General features: G+C 37.3%; 1 protein-coding gene across 4 annotated transcripts in view; it reads left to right on the forward strand.

The window, feature by feature from the left end:
* NTRK3 (neurotrophic receptor tyrosine kinase 3) overlaps positions 1–11937 on the forward strand; it is a 472049-nt gene that overhangs the window by 442205 nt on the left and 17907 nt on the right. For all 4 annotated transcript variants that reach the window (XM_074234130.1, XM_074234132.1, XM_074234131.1 and 1 more), the window contains one exon: positions 9923–10081. In XM_074234130.1, the coding sequence (XP_074090231.1) occupies positions 9923–10081 (159 nt within the window). The remainder of the gene's footprint in view (positions 1–9922; positions 10082–11937) is intronic.

The following is an 11937-nucleotide window of genomic DNA, read 5'->3' on the forward strand; positions in this document are numbered from 1 at the left end:
ACTACCCAACATTTTCATCCTTCTGCTGTTCTTACTATTGCATAGCCAGAATTATTAACATTATAATAATTATAACTTATAATGTTATATAATATAATAATATTATATAATAAAAATAAGATGTTTCTGAGGTAACAGGTAAATAGATATTTAAGGCCATCTTTTGTGGGGCAATTATCACTGCTCTGATCTTCTTTCCTAGGTTCTAATTCCTTGTGCTACCTTGAACTTCCTAGCATATTGAACATCTAGATATTCTGCCCTTTTTTTTGCAAAAAATACCCAAATTCCTTCTGTGTTTGGTGTTTTATTTGATTTCTTTTTGTTTTACAAGCTATTATCTCTCCTTAACCTCCTGGTAAGAGCAAAACATTTTAGGGGTACAGGTTATCATCTATTCAACTTTTAGAATTTCCTTTAAATTATTCCTACTCCATTGAAGCTAAATAAGAATGGAGAGGGTTGAGGGCAAGGAGAATGCATTTATTAAATTATGTTCCAGATAAGTAATACTAATAACAATAATAGTTAATATTCATGTAATGCCTTCAATATACCAGGCAATGTGCAAAGCCCTTAACAAATATAATCTTATTTGATCTTCACAACAATCTCATAAAGCAGGTGAGGAAATTGAGGTAGGTAGTGTCTGAGCTCAAATTTGAACTCAAATCTTCCTGACTCCAGATTCAATCCTATATCTACTTTGTCACCAGCTGCTATGAATCAGGATGGTCTCTGTTCTTCCATTAACTGGCTATGTGAACTTTGGCAAAACACTTTACTTCCTTGGGTCTCAATTTCCCCATTTCAAAATGGGGTTTAAAAATGCCTGTAACATCTGACTTCTGAAGTTCAGGAGAAAGTATACTGCAAACTTTAAAATGCTATATAAATCTGAGTTCATTACTTTTTTAAAAAAATTTGTGATTTATTCTTAGAGGAGAATATACATTTTCTCTTCCTACTTATCTCCTGTCATGACATCATATTTCAGAAAGGGATAGATAGAGATTGGATCCAGATTTCATTATTATAATGAAGAAACTACAGCAGTATAGGTAAGTACTTACTCTCTAATTTATAGTTTTAAGAGAGTTTCTTATAGCACTGAGTTGTTAAGTGACCCAGGGTCACTTAGCCAGTATGTGTCAGAAGCAGTACTTGAACCCAGGTCATCCTAACCATTATCTGAGCAAGTAACTTCTTTGAAGAAGGATCTAGTTATTCCCACCAACTGTCAACCACTTGTCACACACAAGGCAGCCTAACTGAAGCATCAAGATATTCAAAGAGAATGAAAGTGGAGTGGATAAGAATTGGGGTCATCAAATAAAGATTGAGGGTGAGTGAAAAGTGAATGAATTCATGTAATCCCTGGGATTTAAAACTGCTCAGGATTTATTACAGAAGGCTTACAAAGTACACAGATAAAACCTCTTAGGAAAAAAAGCACTTTGAGGACAGGCTAGATGAGGTGAGAGACAGAGACAGAGACACAGAGACACAGAGAGAGACAAAGGACAGAAAGCCATAAGGACTTGGCTTAGTGTGGCCAAATGGCATAGGGGGGCCCAGGATGCTCCAGCAGGGCCTAGACCAGGAGCACATGGCCTAAGAAAGAGTGAGGTATAGACATACTTGCAAGGTTAAAGTAGAGTCCAGGAGAGAGAGAGAGAGAGAGAGAGAGAGAGAGAGAGAGAGAGAGAGAGAGAGAGAGAGAGAGAGAGAGAGAGAGAGAACACCCATGGAAAGGCTGGCCCTTCTCTTAAATAGATTTCTGTAGTGGGTTGGACAAGGGGTGGCACTTGGGGAGTAGTCTAGCACATAATAGGCAAGCTACATATTGGTCCTTCCTGTCCTAAGGTAGGTAAACTCTAAATTTGTCATTTCCTCTCATGCCAGCATCAGTGAGCAAGGTCAGATTTCTGGAAACCAGAAACTGGGGGAAGGGGGAAGTTGTAGGAAAGGTGAACAATCCAAGACCAATGGAATTCCCCAGATAGGTCACAGCATCTTCTTTGCATCAAAAAGAGGTAACATATCTTGGACAAGTCAAACTACCATGTCCCACCACTTTGATTACCATGTCCCCTCAGATCCTGGAGATAGCCCTGGACTCCAAGTCTAAGAAACCTGGAAATATCATTGCTACCCAGTTCATCAGATTTAATCCAGTACAGGGGCCATAGCTACTATGGAAGGGAGAGATCATTGTGGAGAGCAGACCACCATTCTCATTACCACAACCACCACTACCAGCAGCAAAATTGGCATAGAAGTTCTGGAAACAGCAAAAAACCCTCCAGACCACCAGAACTAATTCCAATCTAACACTCATGGTCCACCCTCCAAGGAAGCAATTCCTATGAAGAATGATTAAGTTATCCTCGTCAATTGTCCCTCAATTGCCATATACTGGGCAAGCCACCCTAGCTGAAGCTAGTCATCCAGAAGAAGAGATGGGAGGCAATTCCAGGAAAAGTTAGATCTCTACCACCTCTTTCCTTCATGTCTTAATGGAGATGTCCCAGGACCCTCAAAACTAAAGTTTTCTAACCCACTACACTCAGATATCATCCCACAAAGTAAGCTCTCAGTAGACCAAGTATGACAATTTATCTTAAAGGTGCTACAATCATAGTCTCTAAAGACTCTGAAAGGGAAGTACTTGCCACCAATTTCCTTGACATTGCCAAATGGTTCAACCTCAGAAACTGACATTATTTTATCAGTGTAAGAGACTTTTCCCTTTAACTTAGCACTGAAACTTTCTCAAATGTTCTGTTTTCTCCATTAAAATATGAACTTCTTTGAAAGCAGGGACTACCTTGCTTTACTTTGTGTATTCCCTATGCTTTACATATAGTAAATACTTAATAAATACTTTATTCATCCATTCATTTAATACCAATTCTCAAAAAATAGTAATATCTAACAGGCATATCATATTAAAGTTTTCAAAGCTGTATACATATTTCTTATTTGATTTTCTCTATGTCCTTTAAAAAGTAGATGCTACATTTAGAAAGGTTTTATGTATTTTGAGTTTTACAATTTTTCCCCCAATCTTGCTTCCCTCCCCCCACCCCCCCACAGAAGGCAGTTTGTTAGTCTTTTCATTGTCATTTCCATAGTATGCTCTGATCTAAAATAAAAAAGTAGATGTGATTATTATGTCATTTTTACAGATGAGAAAATAGGATAAGAAAGGTGAAAAATCTGGCCACAGTCACAAAACTAAGAAATGCATAAGACAGAATTTGAACCTTGGTCCTAGACCCACAGTGCTCTTGGGAAGTTCTCCATGATGTCTCTATCTTCAGAAATGTTTTTATTAAAGATATGCCTCCTTTTATAAAGGTTAAATATTTTTCAAAAATATCTAACTTTTAAGAAATTCAATTGTCATCTAACTTAACTATATCAATTTCTTAGAGTAGGATATATCTTTGTTTTTATATTGGGCATGATTTTTTTTTTCCATCTCCCTCAATAGCCATCACTCCCTGGCTTAGGAAACTCAGTCAAATGAATTCAATATGGATCACAAATCTGAGCTCATTTCAGGGTCAGTGTTTCCGACTGTGCTCCATGAAATGAATTCTTTTATTGACATCCCCAAACTTTGCCACTTCTAAATCACTCACATATTTTGGTATAGGCTGAAGGCCAGAAGTCCAGGTTAATCTGGCTCAGAAAATTAGCACTTAATGATTCAATCCACTGCTACCTCCTTGGACATGCAGATAGTTCTCTTAACAAAGACTATCCTTGAGGCAGTAAGAAGTAATGGTGAACCTCAAACCTGAAGTCTGGCCATGAGAACTTGTATTTAGGCAAAACTTGGAGAAAAGAGAGAAATAATTGTGGAGTGTGTTCCTGGGGCTTCAATCTGAGAACTCCTGCTTCAGGCATATTCCCTCTCAAGGTAAGAGTTGGATGGAATTATAATAGGCCTTTTATCCTTCAGTCTCACACTGCTATGCAGGCTCATCTCTTAGACACATTGTATTTTTTGAAGACTCCAACGGTTTTTCCTAAACCTAGGACAAGAGTTTCATCCTATATTATTCCATGAAGGTTCCATTAAATAAATGCCTTTTGCATAAATCTTCCCACAAAGTCTCTTTCCAGGAAAGTAATACTATAATCAAACCTTTGTGAGTTCTTCAGCACTTTTTTCTCAAAGAATTCAAGTTCTATACTTTCCAAATAAAGGTTACAAATCCTCTTATTGTTTCTCTAGCCAGGGAACATCCTTCAAGAAATGTTCCCATTGGCATTTAGGTAGAGAGGAAGTAGGAAAGGAAAGGACACATTTGTATCAGAAGTAGTCTGAAGCTTGGTTTTAGGACAAGGAAACCTATTTTCTTATATATGAGCATGCAAATGTTTTGTCTTGGCAAAATATATATGAAAAGCTATTAGAGGACCAGTAAATAAAACTTGATCTTTCTGTTTCTTAACAGTCATTGGATATATGAAGATATAAAGAAAAAGTGGCATTAGTGTTGAGGATCTCTCAAAGGTCAATGGAGAAGAACATGGTGGGCTTGAGAGTTGAGTGATAACTGGTGCCTAGGAGATCGATATTGCTGGGGTCTGGTAAAGGCCACTGGGGTTCATTAAAATGTGGAAAGACTTTACAAACAGCTCTTTGACCCAGAAGAGTAAGGAATAAAATTTAATATTCAGGTTACTGCAAACATTTAAGGTAACGAGTATCAAAGTACAGAGATTTGAACAGCAAAATGAGCTAGATTCCCTGGGAGGGATTAGGGGGAGATTGGGAGGATAGGTAGAAGGAGAAGCAGGTGCAGCAGCCTTGTCAGTCTTGCAGTTACCAAAAGTAACATAGAGAAGGGGAGAAGTATGTTGAAGAGAAGGTAGGAACATCTGTAAGGCTACAGCTGGGCTGAGAACAGCAGTCTTGGTAAAGAGGGAGAGTGGGGCTTATAAAATAGCCTAGCATGTTGTCTGTGTCAAGAGGAGTTCGGGGAGTGACTTAACCTCTGAATGTGACTGGTGATAGGCATAGACTGGCATTACTAAGTGAGGGAAGCAGGACATGTGGTACATTCTAAGAGAAAGGTAAGGGATCATTGGGGCGAAAGGTTGACATTACACTTATTTTTGCAGTACATTTACACTCACATAAGGGGCTGAGGTGATTCCCAATATCTCAGCATTCAGTGTTTGTGGGCAAGTCCTGGGTAAGTTTAGGAAAGAAGCTAAAACAGTTATGAGTTTAGACATTTACATTTCAATTGATTTAGGTGCTAGATAACAATGGGAAGGAAATCAGTCAGTCAGGCAGCAGAGATAATATTTCCCTTAGTATTTTACCTTCAATATTGAGGATCCCTCAGAGGACAATGGAGAGGAACTTGGTAGGCTTGGGCAAGCATTACAAAATGGAATGACACAGGAGAAGGGGTGTAAAGAGTCATCAGAGAACTATTTGACCAGGGGCAGGGAGAAGATAAATAGGTCATACATCAAAAATAAAGGATCACCATTTGGATTGATTTGCATTGATTGGATTGATTTCTGAGAAATCAAAAGGAGGAGGGGAAGGTCACTAGAGGAAGTTTTACAGAAAGATGTGACTACAAGTTATGAAGAACCAGCAGATATAGATGGGTTGTTATCATTTTTTTGAGAAAATATCCAAGAAGATTTTGAAGCTGCTTGCAAAGTTGCTTCAATGGTCCATTTGAATCTATGCATATTTTTGATCATGGAATTAGAGAGGAGAGGAAGAGACTAGGCAGGAGTATATCAAAAGCATCTCAGAAAGGTATTTGTCAAGCTGTTTCCTAAATGTTCCCGGAGGAGATTCCAATGCATCTAAGTAACTGAGATGAATCAATTGGTTTGTGGTATATGTAGATATGTAACCATGTTCACACTCTAATAAGCTCATCATTCTGTGTCTATGAACTGTGTTCTGTATATGTGACATTTCAAAGCCCTCTGTAGAACATGTGCTACCATCATTTTGTTATCTACAGCTGTAACTGTTGTGGCTGCTGCTGGTATCTCTTTCTATGTGAGCTATCCTTTTACTGCTGCTCCCAGCTGGTTCCCCCATCTGATACCATAGAGTAGAATAGAGGAGGCACATCTCACTAGGACAGATGGGAAATCAGGAGACTTTCCAAGAGATGAAAACAGCTCATACTAGCATTAAAAAGAGAAAGAAAAGAGGAAAAACTTGGTTAGTACCCAATGTGATATGAGATCCAACCAATAAACTTTTAACATAGAATAAATAAAAAATGGTACCTAACTATCTGTGTAAAGGTTAACTTATTAAAAACACTTTATCAGGTCACATTTAAAACCTGATTGTCCAGAAGAACAAGAATTTATTCATTTAAAGTTTCCATCTTGGGACAGCTAGGTGGCACAGTGGATAGAGCACCAGCCCTGGAGTCAGGAGGACCTGAGTTCAAATGTGACCTCAGACACTTAACAATTGTCTAGCTGTGTGACCTTTGGCAAGTTATTTAACCCCATTGTCTTGCAAATACAAAACCCAAAAAAACTAAAGTTTCTGTCTTTGGAATGAACAGATTTATATTTCCAGGGGAAGTTTCTCCCATGGCTCAATTATAACCCATTTGTGCAAACTTAAATTAATGCTCAGTCTCTCTGGGACTCAATTTCTTTCTCTGCAGAATGGCCATTGTGATAATTTTTGTGAAAATCATCTCTATGAAGTCTTATGAAGTCCTTAGAAATGGGGTTTTCTTTGTTTTGGGACTGAAAATTATAGCTCTCCCATTGTTTGTTCTCCTTTTGATTCCACCAAGCCCAATTTGTTTTAATGATTTCCTTTCCTGTGTAATTGGATGCAATGATTAGACAACCCTCGGTAGCACAGTGGAGTTTCCTTTAAACCAGGGCAATTGGCCCACTCTGACACCAAGGAGAAGAATCAATCAGTTAAAGTAAGTGGAGGGGAGATATAGGTCCTTGCTCCTGGCAGGATAGCAGTGGAAAGTAAAAGCAGGCCTGCTGAGGGGTTTTGAAAGCAGGTTCATCAGAGATAGTAAGGGAAGATATTCACAATATTAGACATTTTGCTCTAGCTGAGAGAGTCACAGTGCTTTAAGCACTTGCTATTTGGCATGTGGTGATTGGCTATTCCCTTGCAGCTGGTGATCCTAGTGTTCAAGCAGGGAAAGACAGGACAGGGAGAGAGACAATTGTACTCTATTGGCAGAAGAACATCTCTGAAGCTTTTCCAATTAAGAGCTGGTTAAGAGCTGCTTCTGAGAGATGGCTCTTTCATCTCACCTGTTTTTCTCCTTAAGAGTGATAATAATTTATATTTTCAAATCCTTTTGCATGAGGAAAAAGGTTTTTCTCACAGCAACAATATAAATTACTCATTTTACAGATAAGGAAACTGAGGCAACAAATGATTGCATAGTTTTTCCAGTACCATATGACTAATAAGTGTCAGAGCAAAGATTAGGAACTTGATCTTAGGATTTCAATAACCATGCTCTTTCCATTTTAATATCTTTTTTCCTTTCTCATAAAGAGAATAAAGATACTGCTTAGGAGTTAGATTTGATAGAAATAGTCACATAAATTCACTGTACCCAAGACATGGTTCCAAATGTTTCTGGCTCTCAAGCACTTAAACTGGATAAGTTCCTTCTTGCCTGATAAGCACATGAAACTATACCTTCTTCTATATCTTTTAGAAAGAAATCTATTTTGCACTAAATTCCAATAGAAGATAAACTTCCTGAGGGTAGGAATTATTGTTTTTTGCCTCTTTGAGCAGAATGCCTGGACCACAGCAGACACTGAATAAATGATTATTGAACTGGGAGAGCTTCTTCCTCTCCCAACCACATGCTACTCCTCCCCCAACTCTATTTCCCATGGTTAAGATCTTTTGCTGCATACATTTCTTCTGCTTTTATCTTCATCTTTTCTTAGATTGAAATTTGATAATTTTAGCTCTAAAAGGAACCTGAGAGGTTATCTAGCCTTATGTTATCATTTTATAGTTGAGAAAAAAATGAACCTTCTGAAGTGGAAACCATTTGTCAGAAATCCCACAGGTAGGTAATGGCAGAGCTAGGACCAATACCTGACACCTAAGACAACTATGAAACCTGGTGGCTAAAACTCTGGATCTGGAGTCAGAAAGAGCAGAGGTCTAAGCCAATTTCAGATACTTGCTAACTAATTATGACAACTCCTGATCAGAGTTCTTAAGTCTGCCAGAATAATTCATTTTGAAATTAATGATGTTACAGTATTCTTCTAGTTCACATGATTCCATTCTGCATTAGGTCATACAATGTCTTTCTGTAAGTTTTGAAAACCAACTTTTTTCCTTGTTTCTTATAGCACATTAGTATTCCATTTTGTTACTATTGTATGACTGAATTTGCTGTAGTACATGTAAGTATAAGATTATTGGTCTTGATATGGAATAGAAATCAGGGGTCAACTAGTTAAAACTCCCTCATTTTATACATAATGAACCTGAAGACCTGAGAAATCTTGCTAAAGATGATCCAGATAGTAAGAGGCAGAGTTAAGATTTAAGTACAGCTTTTCTGATGCTAAAACCAACGTTCATTCTTCTTTTATCAAGATGCAGACCCAGTGGTCATATGTGTAAATAGGTTTCATATTTGGTTCAAACTGTAAATAATTTCACCAATGAGTACCTTCCTGGAAATTTATTTCCCTTAAATAATCAACTGTATCTATAATATTCCGATGTGTTTACTGCTATTTGTTAGTCTAATGCTTCTAATTTATTTAGCAGTAGGACTTCCTGTATTGTTTTCTTTCAGTTAAATATATGCAAATAATTAATGACATCTGTGCTATTTTCTTTGTTAACCTTTCTGAATATACCACTAGCTTTTTCTTTTTTCAGTTTTATTACTGTTTTTGATTCATATTCATTTACAAATGTATTTGTCACATTTCCTTACTCAGAGAACCATATCTTATTACAAAGAATGAAGCAAATAGAAAAAAAAAACTCTTTAGTTAGACCTCCCATGATAGTTTATGGTACTTGACATCTACCCATCCTCAGTCTCTGAAAATAAGGGGCTGTATTTTCTCATCTTTTTTTCAAGATCAAGCCTAGTCATTATAATAAGTACAGTTCAAAATACTTTTATTGACTGAATTAGTCAAGGGGGCTCACTGAATACAAATTTCTTACATTGAAAAAACTATTTGCTAATAAAGTCTTTATCATATTATAAACCTTTTCCTCTCTTTCTTATTTGGTGCACCAAAATATTTGTTTGCTTTTTTGTGGACTTTCTTTTTGTTTCTAGTACCTGAATTCCTAAGTATCTACTTTGATTTTGTAAACAGGGTATAAAAATGTTTTTGAAGATTGGGTTCCTTTGAATTGGTGTCTATATACAGAGCCATTGAGTATGAGGTGCAATATTTTATAAACCCTAACTTGATAGTATGCCAATTTCCTCTGTCCCCAGATAGTGAGACTTTGCTATTCTTGAGACCCAATCCAGTGCTTATATAGTTTTGTAAAGAGGCAACTTCCAAAAAGAGCATATCCTCCAACCTTTCTTCCTAAATCTCTTCATAGTTTTCATGACTCACTGAATTCTTTATCTTCTATTCATTTTTTGAACTTGTAATCTGTCACAGGATCAGTTGACTGGCCTAAATATTAGAGAGGGTGGTATTTCTACTGTTATCCATTGATGCTATCAACATTTAAGATTTTAGCTAGCAATGCATTCATTAATCTTGTTATAAGTTGGATATAACTATGACTTTCATGGGATCATGAGTAAATTAAGTAATATTGTAGGTGGGATATGTGTGGAAATAACAATCCAGAAAGGAATCTAGTCACCCAGTATGAATTTCTGCTTCTGCTTCCTTATAGGTGGGAGGTCATACCATGCTACCAATTCGCTGGATGCCCCCAGAAAGCATCATGTACAGGAAGTTTACTACAGAGAGTGATGTCTGGAGCTTTGGGGTAATCCTCTGGGAGATCTTCACCTATGGCAAACAACCTTGGTTTCAGCTCTCAAACACAGAGGTACTGGTTCAGATTCATGTTTAAAGATTGTTGAGGGGAGGGGGAGAGGTGAGATAGAATTTGACCCAGGTTTGTACATGAAGGACTAAGAGACATTAAAAAAGGGAAGGGAGGCTCTGGATCTTGAAATAAGGTACACAGAATTTCAGTGGGGAGTAGGAGTGAAGAGAATCAGAAAAGCAAGGCCAAAATAAAACTAAAGGATGGATGTAAGGGGAAATACATGTAGTTGCAGGGGTTTGGTAGAATAGGAGAGTGGTACACTATTCAATAAATGGGGGAAGAAACATTGGGGCACATAATCCCATTCTTTAGCCCCCAAAATCATAGTCTGTCAAGATATTCCTAGACTTTTAGAACCCCAAAGTTCTAATTTTTCTTATCCAAAAGATCTACAGGAAGTTTGGCATATTTTATGGGCTATTGTAAAGCCCAGTTAGGGATTAATCTTTACCATAGGTCATGGTTTCTTAACATGGGATCTGTGAACTTGCATTTATTTATGAATGTATCTCAATATAATTAATTTCCTTTATTATCCTCTTTTTTATTTTATGTATTTAAAAACATTATTTTGAGAAACGGCCCATAAACCTCTCCAGTTCCAAAGGGAATGGTAATGTGCAAAATGGGTTTATACTCTAGGACATGCTTAAAAGGTTAGTTGGAAACCATTCCAGACTCTCCAAACAGAAGATCCAATCTCTGGGTAACCCTAGAGTCAAGATAGCCTGCTGAGTCTTTCACATTGAAAATAGACTATGTCCAGATCATTCTCTGCCCTGTAAATACGCTGACTGCTTAATTAAGTGTATTTCAAAGAAGAAAACCAAGGTGTTTCTTTAAATCTCTGATATTTCACCATTTACAAGCTCAATGGGGCTTTTCTTTGTTTCCCAAAGTAGTACAAAACATTTTTAGAGTCTTCAAAAAAAAAGTAAAAAAAAAGTTCATGGGAGAGAAAACACACATGCATACATTCTCTGTCTGTCTGTCCCTCTCCATCTCTCTTTCACTCTCTCAAACTTTTTACAGTTTCTGTAACCCTGGTCTGTGGGTGTTAGATTTTTTCCTTTCTTTTTGGTATAGAACTCTCCCTGTTAACAGGAAGAATGTTGTCAGGAAAAAGGTGGCTCAGGAGAGTCACAAGAACTCAGAAATAATCAACCACAAAAACATAGGGATGCTTTCTTTCTTTTATTCTCATCTTGAGGACCTGGACTAGGTCTGTTTTTATTTCTAAGTCCCTACAGTCTTCCACAAACAAATACTTTTTAAACATGGATTGATGTGAAATTAAATACTTACCAAAAATTTGACACTGAAGTCAATACCCTATCTCACTCCCCCCCATATCTATTGAATGTCTACTGGCTTGTGAATCTACAAAGAAGGAACCAAATACCCTGTAGTTAGTTCACCACCATGGAATTACCAAATGGAATAGGCCTACACTAGAGGGGAAAACTCCATGTTTTTCTTGGCATCGGTGTTCTGAGTTAGCTAAGGATGAAGCTGCATAGTGGTGCAGCTAGTTAGGGGGTCCAAAAGACATTATAGGACAGCTGGAAAAAGCACAGCTGAGGATCAAATGAGTTTGTCAAGTTCTGAGCCAAGATGGATCTCTCAGGCTAAAGGATGAATAGAGGCATTGATATAGTTGGTATTCTCTGACTGGCTATGGTTACTTAAAACTTACATGCAAGCATGCTGGTGTCTACAAGTGTGTACAAATACACATACAAGATGGCTATATGAGGTATCATGAGGGAAATTTTTAAAAACAGAGGATGAGAGACAACTTGTACAAAAAACACAAAGTATCAAAATGGAAAGAACAGAGACCAGCACAAAGA

Source organism: Macrotis lagotis, chromosome 4 (genome assembly GCF_037893015.1).
Source record: "Macrotis lagotis isolate mMagLag1 chromosome 4, bilby.v1.9.chrom.fasta, whole genome shotgun sequence".
Taxonomy (NCBI): Eukaryota; Metazoa; Chordata; class Mammalia; order Peramelemorphia; family Peramelidae; genus Macrotis; species Macrotis lagotis.